Below are 16,779 nucleotides of genomic sequence, written 5' to 3'. Positions count from 1 at the left end.
AGGGAGTATCAGAGGCAGGGGTGCCAACTCCTTTAGCAGGTCTGAGAAAGCTGGGTTCTAAGCCAGCAACTGCGAAAACTCAGAACGGCCCAGCTCCTACTGCAAATCCTGCCGACAGGATTCTGAAGAAAAGGGAGGAGAGCGGTCAAGTTAAAAACCAGATGCTTGCCCAGTCAGTGTAGCTCGGTGGTTGAGAGTTGACCCAAGAACCAGGAGGTTGCTGGTTTGATTCCCAGTCAGGGCAATTGCTGGGCGTGCAGGAGGCAGCCAGTCAATAATGTTGCCCTCTCTCATTGATGTTTATATTTTTCTATCCCTCTCATTTCCTCTAAAAATAAAATAAAAACATATTAAAAAAACAAACAAAAACAAACATGAGATGCTTTCTTGAAACTTCACTTAAAAAGCAGCTAGAGCCCTGGCTGGTGTGGCTCAGTTGGTTGGCTGCTGTACCAAGCGCCAAAAGGTCCCGGGTTAGATTTCTGGTCAGGGCACATGCCCAGGTTGTGGACTGGATCCCCAGTACAGGGTGTGCAGGCAGGAGGTAGCCGATCCACGTTCCTCTCCCTTCCTCTCTCTAAAATCAATAATGTTTAAAAAGCAGTTAGACCCCCAGATGCTGTCTCCTCATCCAACAGGCAACTAAAGGTTTATTTTCAGAAAAGGGTAAAGGCAGGTCTTTGGACATGGAGAGTCAAGAGCAGAGCCAAGGCTCTGAACACCTACCTGGGCGGTTGCGGGAAAGCTGGCTCACCAGTGCTGGCTGCTGTGGTTATGGCCCCTACTGCTGTCTCCTGGAAGACTGGCAGCCTCTACTTGGAGCCAGGAGCCAGGAGCCAGGAGCCAGGAGCCAGGAGGGTCTGCGCTGCTGAGAACATCAGATGCAGTTGTCTGCTCTTCTAATGCCCTACTCCTGCCAACAAAGGGTCATTTGGGGCCCTCATTGCAGAATTCTGGTGGCTGTCCACCATAAGGTCACTGTTGTCTGCTTCCTATTAGGATTTTTAAAGGGTTCTACTAGGATGTAGAGATACTTGCAAAAGGGAGAAGATTTGTCCAGAATACTATGTAGCTAACCTTGAGGGATCAAAGGAAATATTAGGGAAGAGATGTAGGATTTAAATGGAGAATAGAAGCATGTTGTATCTAAGTCCACTAAAATATCTATAATAATAAAAGAGTAATATGCTAATTAGACCGGACATCCTTCCAGGCGACCTTCCAGACGAAGCCGGGGCTGCAAGGGAAGCCCAGGTCCCTGGTGCCAGAGGGAAGGCGGTGCTGGCAGCCAGGGAAAGGAAGGCCTACTCTTGCATGAATTTCATGCATCAGGCCTCTAGTAGTATATAAAATAATGGGAAAAAAATCAAATAAACCAAAAGACCTGGGTTCCAATTTGAGTTCCAGTTGTTATCCTGACTATGTCCTTAGCCATTTGATAATTTGCAGATACCTTGTTGCTTTTTTTCATCTAAAGGGCCTGAAATCAGAAAACAGAGGCGTTAGGAAAAATAAATAGTGGTTCTTTAAGATCCTAAAAAAAAACACAAAACACCTAAAACCTAAAAAATAAAGTAGAAATAAAGAAGGGATATGTTTTATAGATTCTACCAATGGTGGAAGCAAAACTAATAGGGAAAGGGAACAAATAGAAGAGATAAGAGCATAAAATTAGGCCAATGGTGAAAAAAAAGATGCACTATCTATGATAAGATGAAGTTCAGAGAATATTTTTTATTTGTGAATGCCTCATGGATATAGAAAAAAAAACATCTTTCCCAAAAGATTTGTGTATCTATTTAGCAAGGATCAAAAGTGTGAAATTAGCCACCAGACTGCTGAACACGTAACGGATGCCTCCTAACCCCCAAGTGTGCAGACCGAATAATAAATAGGCTGATGTTGTCTTCTTCTCCTTCTTCTTTTTACTGAGATGAAATCCACATAGAATGCCAATCACTGTTGTGTTCCTGAGGCATTTTAGGGGAGAAAAAGGAAGGAAATGGAAATAAATCTCTGCAAGGTTCCTCCTGGTTCCCTGGCAGAGGAGTTGGGGGAAGATGATTTGGAGGATGAAGATAAATAATAATAATAAATAACACTTTGAAAATGCTATTGAGGAAACCGAAGAAAAGGAAAATTCTGGCATGTGTCTCTGAATCTAATGCTGTTGACCCAAGGCTGGCCTCGTCCAAGGCTGGTAGAGGGCTGGAGGTATGAGAATTCCTTGGGAAACTTGCTAATAACATACAGATGCGCAAGCTCAGTTCCTGGGGATTCTGCTGTTTGAGAATTGGTGAGGCCTACAGTATAGGTTCTTCAAAATCTCCTATGTGGTTCTGATACCTAGACAGATTTAAGAATTCCAAGGGAGGCCAGCGGCATGGCTCAGTGGTTGAGCGTTGACCTAGGAACCAGGAGGTCACGGATTTGATTCCTGGTCAGGGCACATGCCCAGGTTAAGAGCTCGATCCCCAGTAGGAGGTATGCAGGGGGCAGCCGATCAATGATTCTCTCTCATCATTGATGTTTCTATCTCTCTCTCCTTCTCCCTCCCTCTCTGAAATCAATAAATAAGTTAACTAATTTTTAAAAATCCCAAGGGAAATCAGTCAAAATGCAGCTTCCTCTGTAAAACAGTACCCTAGAACAGTCACCAAAAGAACCCTGAACAAAAGCTCAATTTAAGGGGTGAGCTGCCAAAGGCAAAGCTCTGGATTGATGCTATAAATCTGTCAGCTGCAGCCAAACCTGCAGAATTAGTAGAAACTGAAGTCAGCAATTAAGCTGTTAGGAAAGGGCATTTAAAATAATCTGTGAGACTGACTATTCCAGTCCTGGCACTTACTGAGAGCAGTCCTTCCAAGGATGATGAATTGTCTTTGTACAAATGGGGGAGTAGACGTGTAGGAAGAGGTGTGTTTGAGGGAGGTGAGCTTTGTAAAAGAACAGCTACCCTTCAATTAACAGATTACGGGGGAGATGGTGGTTCAGATTTGCTTGTACTAGTGTATTTCTAAGGCGTTCAAAGAAGAGATTAGCCCCCCAGCTTCCCATGTCTCCTCTGAACACTTGAGTGTCCAGGGTAAGGCATCTACAGTTCAGGAAGACTTCCAGAGAGAGATTTCACTTGACGCTTTCTTACAAAAGTATTTATCCCCATTCACAAAACAAACAAACCACAACCCATTTTAAACCCATGCTAGATTGAATTAACAACTAGGGATTTGATGCACCGACTTATTACATCAGGTGTTCCCTAAAGTGCCTGCTCGGAGAAATTACTTGCTATACTTAGAGGATCAGCCCCCTCTATAATTCTGGAGTCTGAGTTTGGCCTCGGGGGACAGTGCCTAATTTTTTTGTTTGTTTTTGTTGATCCTCACTCGAGGATATTTTTCCATTGATTTTAGAGAGAGTGGAAGGGAGTAGGAGAGACAGAGAGAAACATCAATGTGAGAGAGACACATCGACTGGTTGCTTCCCACACACACCCTAACCAGGACCAGGGATCAAGCCTGCAACCAAGGTACGTGTCCTTGACCAGAATTGCCTTTGTCAGTCCTCGGGATGACACTCTATCTACTGAGCCAAATTAGACATGGCCAGTGTGATAGTGTCTAATTTTTAACAGCTATATGTCGACTCTTTGCTTCTGTTAATTTATCTCTTTGGTACATACACAAAACTCTTTCATGCCTTTTAGGAAGTGATGAGTTAAGTAATTTCTAAAGTTCTCAGTTGAGCCTGCAGAATTCTACAGAACTGAAAATGACCCGGCAGCTCCCAGCCCCTCATATACTTCCCCCGAAAGTCCTGCCGAAACAGCTCAGCCTGGAGGAAGCACCAGGCAATGGCAGAATCTAGATTGAGCTGCCAGATGGAGCTCTTTGATCTGAAAAGCAAGCAAGTGACATGTTTCAAATTATTTTTGTCTCTACCAAGAGTTATTCAGATTATTTTAGGCCTTTCTAGAAAGAATTGATGTGGGCCTCTGCCAGGGTTTCAACATATAGCTTTAACTATAGGGAAATGTCTGGGTACTTCAAAATGAGTCATGAAGACTCACATGAGGTACCTTAGCTAATTTACCTACAGATAGTAGAATAGAAAAAAAAAAAGTGAATCATTTTGTTCCAAAACATGGAACTCAATAAACTAAAAACATATGGGTTAAGTTGCTGTCCTTCTGTTTATTCCTCCTCCTCTACCTCCTCCTCCTATTATTGTCATGATCATTATTGAATAATGAGAGGGAATTCATGTATCCATTTCACAAATACTTATTTACTGTCCCAGACTAGCTACTCTAGATCCTGGGGATTGTGAGCAAGATAAGATCTGTCTCATGAGAGTTTAAATTTCAGTGGAGGAGCAGATATAACAAACACAAACAAAGAGATGATGTAATTCTGGAGGTTGGCTGGGGCTAGAACATAAATCAATACACTGATGTGATTAAGAGCAACATCTTTGAGCTGAGACTGAAGAGGAGCCATCCATGCAACGTTTGAGAAAGAACACTTCTGTCAGATGGATAGGAAGGGCAAAGTCCTGCATCAGCAAAGAGCTGGTATGTGTGAAGTATAGGGAGGCATCTCCACTGGTGAAACACTTAGTCCTTAGAGTGCAACAGTTTCCGACATGAAACAAAGGAGACTTTTCAGGATGGATTCAAGGCAGCAGGAGACCCAAGCAAAAAGGCCTCTGAGCTTATCTTGGCACAACCCAGTCAAGAACAAGCAATACAGAATTCTGGGTTTCCCACGTCCTTTGGAAACACAAAGAAAACGTTTATCCAGACTCGTGAATGTGGTGGTGGAGTGCAGCCCCCTGCTCTCCCCGACAGTTCTGGGAGGTCTTCCTTGAAATACCAGGAAGGCTCTTCAAAGAAGATCAATTGATGGATTGTGCTGTCCGGGCTTGTCTTACCTGGGATGGCCAAATCTGATGACTGGGCAGTCAGCTCTGTCAACACCCCTGCTCACTGACTGTCACAAACAGCCCCTGTCTTCTAACACTACTTCCTCTTCTTCCTCATATGGATTGACCTTGTAGGTTTCAGAAACAACTTTCAAGGACTCCGTGAAGGGGTGTCTTCGATAAGGAGAGAATTCTTAGCTGGAATTCGAAGTATGGGACTTGATTTTGTTGTTAAGGCTGGTTTCTACTTTCACCTCCCATTTCATTTGATAAATTGGTTTCTTTCCATCACCAAGAAGAGTTCCTTATAGAAGGTGAGTGATATCCAACCCCCAGGTCACCATGAGAGAGAACCAGTTTAACGGAGAACCTGGCCTTTGTCTCTCCGAAGCCTGAGGGACCGGGAAAAGGAAGGCATCTCATCTACTAACTCAGACAAGCTGCTCTGCATCCAACTTCTAACAGCTGAAGGGCCTGGTCCTCCTGTTTTTTACTTTACTTTCCTGGTTTCCCAGAAGAGCAGTCTCAGTCAGTTTTCTCCAAGTTCTCTAAAAAGCAGGTCATTTTATAAGGACTTTCATTTGTTTGTTTCCTGGCTTTGGCAATAGTAGTGCTCAAGTATTCATCCAGGCAGGGTCACCCAGCCAGATGCATCCCCGTTCAGGGACCAGCAGGGGACCAGCCCAGTTCAAGCAAACCTTGCCTAAGCTTATGTGAATAACAAGGGATAAGACTGCTATTTGAACTTGGGCACAGTTGACTAAAAAGCTTATAACTCTGCTAAACAAAACCCATCCTGGGGAAGTTTATATAGAAAGGACTTTTCCTGGCCACGCCGCTGGAATGTGAGATTGCATTGAGAATTGACCTTGACCATCCAAGGGAAACAAATCTAGTTAGACCCATCTGGCCTGGAATCCTATATGTCGTTTAACTGTATGTCACAAGCTGATAATAAGTAATAGCAAACATGCGTACAGCATGATTTACTTTTCAAAGGGCCTCAGTCCCTCACCAGGATAAGTGTACCATCTTGGGTTCTTTAAGACCCAGGAGATCTGTCGTGTTCCCATGGGCCCTGGATGCTACCTACACCTGTGCTCTGCAGCTACATGGATGCTGTGTCCAGATGACCCCAATGCCACCAACCACCTGCCAGTCTGGATCTCCTCCTGGAGGCTCGCATGGCACTCTCATTGTCTGAGGGATGCTTGATGCTGGCACAATCTCTCTCACACTCTCACCCTCATTATCCCCCAGGGAATGTGTCCCGCCAGTAGGGCTGGACATCTTCCCACCACCTGGACCAGAGTCTGTGCCTCCCAGCATGCCCATCCATACCACTCCCTTGGCTTTCTGAGATCTCATGACAGCAAACTCAATGGAACACCATTAGAAAGGAAGTGCAATAAATAACATAAGAAGAAGGGAGATAAGAAAAACATAAAATGTTGCATGACTCTATACTGATCCCTGGGTACCTCTGGGAGTCACACTGACAACTGCCTGGAAATGCCAGCAAGTGGATTCCAAGTGCCATAATTCAAGAATGCAAATGCCATGCAGAAACCAAAGACTTCCCCTCCCAACCATATTACCTAGGGAGAGTGGATTCAAAGGACAGTTTTAGAGCTTAGAGAAAGGGTTAGTAACCTCACTGTACTGTTTCAAGGCCTCAGTAAGAAATGCCAACTAAAAAGGAATTTGAAAACCATCTTCGTGGAGCAAAGGTTTTATAGGAGAAGCATACTTGCACAGATGAATTTGAAGCTCAACATTAATAGAGATGAGGGCACTGACCATATTTGAAGGGCAACAGTAGAAAGAGTGATAAGAAAAGGTGCAAATAAGGAAGGCAAGGAAAACTTTCTCACCGCAGGCACCAAATATGGGATATTAGAAATCTTACCCTTGAATGAAGCTACCAATCCTATTAAGACAACCCTTAATTCCCCCTTAAAGTGGAGGGTCGGTATGGGCAGGTCTGGGCAACATTTGCGCCTCTATGGCCCACAAATGTTTTTAAAACATTACTTGGTATTCTGTTTTAAACTAAAAGTTTTAATAGAGAAGCTTATTATTAGCTGAACTAACATTTGTGAGTTTCACCCCCTCTTTTACACCTTAACAGAAAGTAGAGAAATGAGAAGGCCTAGATAATACTGGAAACAAATTTTATGCTTAACCAATAATTAGCTTTATTCTCCAGTGATAACAACTTTTCAGTCTTTCTCCTATCTTCCTGTCTGGGAGAAATTGGCAATATAATAATTTCTATAACAAAGTTATTTTTCTATTTTTTAAAGTATATTTTTATTGATTTCAGAGAAGAATGGAGAGGGTGAGAGAGATAGAAACATCAATGATGAGCGAGAATCATTGATCAGCTGCCTTCTGCAAGCCCCATACTGGGGATTGAACCCGCAACCCAGGCATGTGCCCTGACCTGGAATAAAACCGTGACCTCCTGGTTCATAGGCTGATGCTCAACCACTGAGCCATGCTGGCCAGGCCAAAATTATCTTTCTGATGACACTCCTTTCCTAAGCTTTCTATGCTTTCTCTGGGACCCTACATCAAACCCACTTGTGAATAACTTGTTCTGGACCCCTCTTGGCAGTACTACTTATAGCCCACTTAGAGAAATTTCGGTAAATGAAAACCAAATTTATATAGAAAATCAATAGACGACAGACAAGTCCACATGAGAGAGTTTTAAGTAGGGCCCGAGGCATTAAAAAGTTCTTCACATAATGAAATTTTCATTGCACAGCGTTTTCAGAGATCCCCTCTTACAGCATCTGAGCTGCAGAGCTGTGTGGTCGCTCAGTTCCTGGGTCGCGCCTCAGGTCTGAATCGGCACCGCCAGCCAGCCGGGCCTTCCCTACACGGCTGTTCCAACACCCTTCTGTAAAAATTCTCTCCAAATGAACTGCTTCTAAATGAATGACCACATATTTACATAATAAAATGCTATGTAGCCAGTGAACATAAGGTTAGAGCATGTTTATTAAAATGGTAGCATATTCACAATACATTAAGTGAAGGAAACAGCTTACAAAACACCACTTACAACGAGTTCATTTTCTTGAAACTCAAGGCATAATGGACATGGGTGTGGTTGTGTATAAATGGATCAGTCATATAAGTTTAAAAACATTAGAAAGCTATACAAAATCATTAACAACGATTATCTTTAGGGGAGGAGATTATGAACGAGTTTTTCTTCTTACTTCATGTTCTTGTCCTTTTCAATGAACATATGTTTCTTTTGACCATTAAAGAAACAAATAAAAAGTGTGAAAGCTCACTATTTTCAGAGCTCCCCCAGCCCTGGGTGTCACTTCACGTGTTATTCACATGGTGTCCTTTGCTGGAGCCTTGGTGTTGGGGGAGCCCCAGAACTAGGCTGGAGGGACCTCAACCCTCACAAATCATATTCATTAGAAACTCCCCGTACATTGAATTCCACTTCGTAGCAAAGGCTATGACAATGGCCCTTCAGGCACTTGTGTGTGTGTGTGTGTATGTGTGTGAGTGTGTGTGTGTGTGTGTGTGTGTGTGTGTGTGTGTTTCCACATCGATTTGTCTTCATGTGCTTTTAACCTGTGCTTTATACTAGTGGTTTACAAATGGTCTCCAGAAGTTCACTGATGTGCTTCAAGTGGTTTGAAAAAAGTTGGATTTAATATATTTTGAAAAATAGACCACTCTATTATTTATAAAAATACAATAAAAAAAATAACCTGCCACATTTTTACACAGCAGAGACCAGCCAGTCATCACTTAAGGCCACCTGATTCTCTGCCATCACTGTGCAAACGAGTAAACTTCAATTGTACGTTTGTCTAAGAACATTGTAGTTCTGCGTGAATCTTTAAAAAATAACCCCGAGAAACGCTTGGTGTCTATGCAGAGAACACTGAACCGGCTGCACAGCTCCACACACAATGTCCAGGCAGATCTGCTCCTCACATGTCCTGGAGGCCCAACAGTGACTAGTTAACAAGGAAGTAACAGGCAGTTGTCGGCAAACTGTGGCTCGAGAGCCACATGTGGCTCTTTGGCCCCTTGAGTGTGGCTCTTTCACAAAATACCGACTTCTGCACATGGGCCACGAAGTTTCAATCGCACTGTACGTGCGCACCCGCACGTGGTATTTTGTGGAAGAGCCACACTCATGGGGCCAAAGAGCCGCATGTGGCTCGCGAGCTGTAGTTTGTCGACCACTGGGTGCATCTCCTTATTGTTCTTACAAGAAAAGGTGCAAATGAGGACGGCAAGGAAAACTTTCTACAGCGAGCTTTAGTCCTTAGTATAAGTATTACATTTGTCTAGTCTTTTATATCTATAAGAATGTGATCCATACTTGGATATTTATGATGATACAACTTAGAAACTTTTTTTTCCCCCACTTAACTCCCTTGTCAAATGTAATCTGTGTGGCGGAGTGTCCAGTCATTGCGAAGTGTGCTATTTACAAATTGTTACTACATCCCAGTAAATCAGAATTTTCGGTGCCATCAAAACCCAATGAAGATACCAACTGAAGATACCATATTAGTGTGACCGAGACCGCTGCAACTGTCCTCCACACTCCCATGTCCATTTTGTGTTCATACAACAGACACGTTCTTCTCACTGGCTGCCTTTTAAGCAAACTGTTTCAAATCGAGTGGGAATTTGAGCACTTCTACTGCTACCGCTGCCCCCAGCCACCCTCCTCTCAGGAATAGTTCCAGTGTCTCCCCATCTGCCCTCTTGCTTGTTTACCCCTTATACTCCTAGGCCCTGCCTTCAACACCTAAGGCCCGGCATTCTCTGCCCAACACTCCCCAACGGCAAGTAAAGGTCAGATTCCACACGATGGAGCTCAGCCTGACACCTTGAAACCTTACAGATCCCATTTCCCGCAACTCTCCACTCACTTGCAACAGCCACATGAGGTTCCTCAAACACCTGGGCGCTCTTCTCACATGAAGGTGTCTCACCATGCGCTCCTTCATGTCCCAAAGATCTCTGACCAAATGTGTTCTTCTCAATGAACCCTTCCCAGGCCATCTACTTCCAGCTGTACCCACGCTTTTTGTCTCCAGATTTTATATTTCCTTGTTTCACTCTTGCTCAAATGAGTTATTTATTGCCTCTCTCTCAACTACAGTGTAAGCCCCGTGAGATCAGATAATTTCATCTATTTTGCTCCCTTCTGTGTCTCCAGGATCCTAGAACAATGCCTGGCACAAAACAGCCAAGCAAACAATCCATATTTGTTGAATGACTACAATCTTCTAAATTTGAATCCACCACAAAAGTTTAATCAATAAAATAACATGTTTAATTGTTTCTTATCATGGGGTCATTTTTAAGATTGTGTGTGTGTGTGATGAAAAAAAGAGTTTTACTGCCACAGAAAAAAAAGCTGTATAAAATGATAAATTCCAGAGAAAAGATTATGTCTCCATTATCATTTGCAACTACTCATAGTACTTGGCATAACAGTTCAACAGCCACCCTTCCTTTGGATAAGGAGTCGCTCTCTGCCCATTAGCTTCCACACATGTACAATAATGACTTTCTAGTTAAGCAGAGGTTATTTTTAGGACTCTTCTCACTTTGAGATACATTATAAACTTGATGAAACAAATTAAGGCCAACCAGGCCTTGCCTGCAACTATCCCAACAGTCTCTTCCAGCATGGCTATATTCCAATCATAATTTTTGCTATGTGCTTCTGTTCACCCAGCCCTCTGTTTTATACCACAGTCTCTTTCAACTGCGCAGCTTTTGTTACTTCTTCAAATCACACACACACACACACACACACACACACGCACTCGTTCATTCATTCAAACACACCTTAGTGAAAATATCTAACCCACAACTGAAATCCCATTGAGTTCAGTGTAACTTATGTGGCTAGAGACCATGGCTCATGCCCCAGGCAGACTTCCTTTTCCTAGTCATTGAGTACACAGCTCCTCTCCCCAGCCTCCCTCTCCCTTCACTCCATACCACTTGCATGTATATGGTTTGAGAATAGCTTCACCTATAAGTGAGCATCATAAGCTGAATCTTCATCAGGGGCTCATCAGGAGAGTTTTAGAATCCAGAAATGTCAGTTGTGTCCATTTTTATTTTTTTTTTCTCAATCTAATGTCTTCTTTATCCTAATGATACTGTCTAGGACAGCAAGATGAAAATCTACAGGGTGACAATTTGACAGTACCTTTATTCTCAGAGCTTATCATACTGAAAAAGAAATATCTTATAACAGCCTAGGCACAGCTGACTAATTTATTGGTTGCTGTTAATATCAACAGACTTTTCAGTCAGGACACAGATGGGTATATGTTTTATATAAATATATGATGCTGTACCAAAATAAATATAAATTGACATTGTGGCAGTAAGAAATGAAGGTACTGGATAGGGATTATGGAGCTTGTCTAGTCACATCCAATTCAACCTTAAAATCACCGAAGTGTGAAGTTCAAGTAGATTTTACACAGTTTTTATAAAAGTCAGTAGGAGGTGTTTTATTTCAGCCTTTGATCTTGATGCTTTAATGTGAATAGAATTTACACACTTGGAAACCTAGCACTAAACCCACCTATGTATTGTCTTTAACCATATCAAAGTAGAAACCAAGTTTTCAATCAAAATACAAAATATTTCTGAACCACAAAAAAGACAAGTAACCAGAGTCCACAAAACACAAAAATCCATCCGCTCTGCTGATCTGAATGAGTTTACACTGAAAGAAAAAACTCTGGTTGGCAGGATTCTAGACCCCGAACTGGAAATCACAAGTCGCATATTGACCGACTCTTCCTGAATCACATTCTGTCACTTCCGTTCCCTGGAACACCCTTTCCCTCTGACTCATTTACACTGAGCTCTTAACCGGCAGTGAGATCCCTTCTGTTTCTACGTCTGTCTTTGGCAACGATTCTTCTTTGATAGAAATTACCAGCATGTGTTAATATAAAACCACATTCCACATACAAGTCATTAGCCTGTTGCTATTCTAGTAAAAGCAACAACAAATTGAGTACCAGCTTCTATAAGCATTCTTTTCTCGTTAAATCTGCTATTCCAAAGACTCACTCAAGGTGGGAGACAGCAGCGAACAACATTCCCAGCTTTCCCCCGCATAGCACTGTGGGCTCCCATCGCAGAGAGTGCTAGCCATCCAACACCCTACAGAGAAACCCCCTCATTAGCCACTGGGTACCCCGGGAGGCAGCCACACCTATTCTTCTGCCCTGAAAATGAGCAAGTCTTCCAAAATCAAAGAATCTGAAGGGTCGTCATGAAAAAAACCCACAGATTTTTGTGATTGTTTTTTAGTTTGCAAGACATTCTACATCGCTTTGTTTTCTGGCTCCAAGTCCTCCGGGGAGCCCACAGGAGCAGCCGTGCTCCTACCCATGGCTGGTGGCTTTGTCTCCAAATTGCCTCTTAGTGTCCCAATAGGATACAGGCTGGCCTCCAAGGCTGAGAGCAGATTTTCATTGTCCCTGTTCCCTATCTGACCCCTACACAGGGCCTGCCTTTCACGTGTGATGTAAAGACCTCACCTCACCTTCATTTTCCCCTAAATTCTCTCACACCTGGGAGTCCAGCACAGAAGGAACTCGAGGTCTTTCACGGTGGCAAGTTCTGGGCATCAACAACATCACACCGGCTGAATGAATGTAGCAAATCAATACAGACATGATTCAGTGGCTTTCAGAGCAAAGAATATGGATTTCATCTCCTTTTTATAGTTTTCATTGTACAGGAACGGACGCACTGTATAACTGGAGGAGAGGCCAGCTTTTATCTGAGCTGCAACACAAGCAGACACTATTGTCACCCGTTGGAAAACTTGGAGCCTCCCTCTCACAAGAATTTCTAATCGCCCGACGAATCAATAACTCTCCTGCTGGAACATTTCCCCCTTGCCCAAGTGCACAGAAGCATTTAAACCCTACGACACCTATTAATGCCTCTTAGGAGGGAAGATTAGCATCGGCGGCTAGCCTTAGCTTTGACCGTGCTTTTTGTAAAAGAGGACATCAGGGTCTCTTCGGTGATTTCCATCAACCATCTGCTTTCACCAATGGAAACTTTACCTCAATCAAAGGCCAGACACTACAGGAGCCCAGAAATCACTCAAGGAAAAAGCCAGGGTTTCCCTAAAATGATTTTCCTCTCCCCTAATCGCTTCCATACCAAAATGCATCTTGAGAGGACATCAGGCGCCCCCAGAGCCGTTCTCTGGTTTCCCCCGACTATCTTTGGGGAGCACCTGTCCTCCTTTCACGCTGTGCCTGCTTTCCAAGAGCCACCAGATCGCGCACGGGAGCCCCCCCGCGACGTGAGCGCGGGTGGCCCAGGACTTACGTTGTTCATGTACTCGCTGAGCAGGTCCTGGAGCGCCTGGCGCACGGCGTTGCACTCGGCCACGATCCTCTCCCGCCGGTCATCCCGGGTGCAGGAGGAGTCGGCCATGAGCGCGGCCCCGCTGATGATGCTCTCCAGCCTCTCCTCCAGGGACGGCCGGAACCTGGCCTCGCTGAACGTCATGGGGTCCAGGATGATCTTATTCTGAAAGCAGTACGGTAACAGAAATAATCAGCCGAGGAGAGCGACTGCCTTTGCCCGGTTTTCTGCACCAGAAATATCTGAGGCCAGGACAAGACTCTCCGTGGAGAAGAAGCCGGTCCCCTGGACAAATCCGCAGGTGGCCTTAACAAAGTAGCAGCTTTCTGGAAGGCGGCGTGCCCTAAATCTAATCCCCGGGGAGAAACATTGTTTGATGCATGTGTTCTTGGCAAAGGCTATCTCAAGTGACATTTTCAAATGAGATGGGGACAGTGGCTTGGCATTTTTTAAAAAATGTGTAGCCTTCAAGGAAAGGCCATTTCATGCAGCTCTTGGGGGACAGGGGAAGATTTGAGGGCCCCGGAGCAAGAACATGATATGTAACTAACAAGTTGGGATGCATCTGGTGACTGCTGTACACATTGCACCGCCTTCTGAGAAGCGGAGCGCCCTATGGCAGATGCCTTTGGAAACCTGAGCAAACAGCATCCAATAGGCACATTTGGCACAGGGTGAGTTCCACTAAGAACTAATTATCTTTTGTATAAAACGCTAGTGTTCAACAAAAGGATCTGTGTGTGTGTGTATGTGTGTGTGTGTGTTATTTGTCACAGTTAACTGACAGAGCCCTGACAGAGATACTAACATGTTCTGAAGAAGCTTAGATAAAGGGGGAAATAGAGATGGTACCTTAAAGCAGCGGTTCTCAACCTGTGGGTCGCGACCCCTTTTGGGTGTCGAACAACCCTTTCACAGGGGTCGCCTAAATACATCCTGTATATCAGATATTTATATTACAATTCATAACAGTAGCAAAATTACAGTTATGAAGTAGCAACGAAATAATTTTATGGTTGGGGGTCACCACAACATGAGGAACTGTATTAAAGGGTCGCGGCATTAGGAAGGTTGAGAACCACTGCCTTAAAGGAAGGTGTCATAGAGGATTTAAGCTTAGCTTTGCCCTTGATGAGTCTGGAAATGTGTAGATAGAGATGTCCACACGTGGACAGAAATATGCATCCAGAATTCAGGAGATGTATAAGCCTGAATAAGGATCTGGGAATTGCCCGGGAGATTTGGACATAAGGTAGCAAATGGCTTACTAGTAAAGCAAATAGAACAAGAGGAGCAGGCCAAAGAAGGCCCAGTTAATACCAATTTCCAAGGGTCTGCTGAAGGAGAAGAACCAAATAAGTAGAAAACACAGCCAGAGGGATAGGAGCACAACCTGAATATCACTCTCTGCCGATCAAGGAGTAGAGACTGAGGAAGTGTATGATACGTAAAGGCATGAAATAGAGGCAAAGCTGACTTTGTCCAATGGCTGGTTTCCACCAGGGACCCCCTTTTGCTCAAAACAAGGAACAAGGTTAACCAAAGTGGAGTGGCCTGCTGTAGGAGGAATATGCTCATCTTCACTGGGTGAGCACACTCAGAGGTCCAAGGACCAGCATGGTGGTGATGGAGAAAACGGTCTTCCAGTCCTAGGATCTATGGTGGGATTGCCATTCCATTACTGTTTCCTTTGATGTTCATTATCCCTTAAATATTCATCAAATTTACATATATATTTATATCCCATGTATATTACATATATATATATGAAACTATTTACCTTACCTACAAATTCTATATAATAAAAGCCTAATATATAAATCCACTGAACAGCGGAACAACCGGTCACTATGACGTGCACTGACCAACAGGGGGCAGACGCTCAATGCAGGAGCTGCCCCCAGCCTGTAGGCCCAGGCTGGCCAAGGCAGGTGCCAGTGGGGGCCTCCCAATCGCCCCGCTGGTTGCCCCACAGATCGGCCCCGATTGCTGGCCAGGCCTAGGGACCCTACTCATGCACATATTTCGTGCATCGGGCCTCTAGTATAATAGAAAAGAAACTGAGAGTTGGTAGCCATACCTTTGCTCAGTACCTAGTATGTGCACTTACTAGAGTGCTTAGTGCTAAAAAGAGAGTGGAGAGAGTAAAAGACACTTGTGTGATTTTTTTTCCAAATGCAATATAAAATAACTGCTTAGTCATTACAGTCTGGGCTCTGTGCTGTGGGAAGGCTTGCCTTACCTCTCCAGAGCACCCTAAGGTATTTACTGGAAGTTGTGCTTGAGGCATCTGAGTCTCTAATTCCTGGTAAAATGTAAATCTCCATAACAGAGAGCTCTCTTCAGCACAAAGACTATGAACTCCTGAGGAATGAGTTCAAGCAGGTGGCAACTTAGAAAAAAAGAAGCACCCACTAAACACAGCCCAGGCCTGAGGTCCACTGGAATCTTGGATTTCCTAGGAAATTACTTATTGGTCTAAGTTCCCTCTTTGACCATTGGTGAGAGGGCCAAAGCACAAGGCCATGCAAACAGGAGGAAGCTGTTCTGTGGCAGGTTTTGGCATGAAGACCATCTTCACATTTGCACTCTCTTGGGTCTTACAAAAAGGGTGAATTTTACTGAACTCGGAATACTGTTACTCAGACCCTGTCTCCTGTGCCCTAGTAAACTTCCAAATATTCTAACAAATCACAGAAGGCCTCAGGACAGTGGATGTCTGCAGGGTAAATAACTACAGCTGAGATTCCCAAAGGAAAGCTGAAGGGAGCACAGTGCTCCCACCACACCTGCTATCTGTGCGAGAGCTGCATCTGCAAGGACTCTTCCCAGTAGGAACCTTTAGAATTCTGTCTCGTTCTCACTCTCTCTGCCTTCATTTCTACTGCTTTTCAGTTGCTGCATTCATACTTTTAGTTACCATGTCATATGCACAAGTACTGTTATTCTAACTAAAGATACACTTGGCTCTGGTTTATTTGGCTCAGTGGTTGGAGCATTGGCCCATGGACCAAGGGATTGTGGGTTCGATTCCTGGGGACATGTACCTTAGTTGCATGTTACCCAGTCCCGGTGGAGGCGCGTGCGGGAGGCAACCAGTTGATGTGTCTCACATTGATGTTTCTCTCTCTCTCTCTCTCTCTCTCTCTCTCTCTCTTCCCCATCGCTCTCTCTTTCTCTCCCCCTCCTCTCTCTTTTCCACTCTTTCTAAAAATAAAAATAAACTACACTTGAATAAAACATAATTGAACTATGTTCTTTTATAAAGGTTACTGATTTTCAAAGAACTCTCTTACAGAAACTCATATTACTGTAAAGCATAATAAAAATTATTTGTTCAGTTTTGAGGTTTTTAGGAGACCCTAACGAACCATATATTGGCTGATTATTATATTTGGCACCAAAAAATATAAAGAAGTGCCAATCTGA

At 43.8% G+C, this 16,779-nt stretch overlaps 1 protein-coding gene across 2 annotated transcripts in view; it reads right to left on the bottom strand.

Annotated features, from left to right (window-relative positions):
* CTNNA2 (catenin alpha 2) overlaps positions 1-16,779 on the bottom strand; it is a 1,104,237-nt gene that overhangs the window by 710,864 nt on the left and 376,594 nt on the right. For both annotated transcript variants that reach the window (XM_070429588.1, XM_070429589.1), the window contains exon 7: positions 13,312-13,515. In XM_070429588.1, the coding sequence (XP_070285689.1) occupies positions 13,312-13,515 (204 nt within the window). The remainder of the gene's footprint in view (positions 1-13,311; positions 13,516-16,779) is intronic.

Source organism: Myotis yumanensis, unplaced genomic scaffold, assembly GCF_028538775.1.
Source record: "Myotis yumanensis isolate MYYU_CA2020_CCGP unplaced genomic scaffold, mMyoYum1.0.hap1 SCAF_11, whole genome shotgun sequence".
Classification (NCBI taxonomy): domain Eukaryota; kingdom Metazoa; phylum Chordata; class Mammalia; order Chiroptera; family Vespertilionidae; genus Myotis; species Myotis yumanensis.
This window is presented reverse-complemented; position numbering and strand designations above follow the sequence as displayed.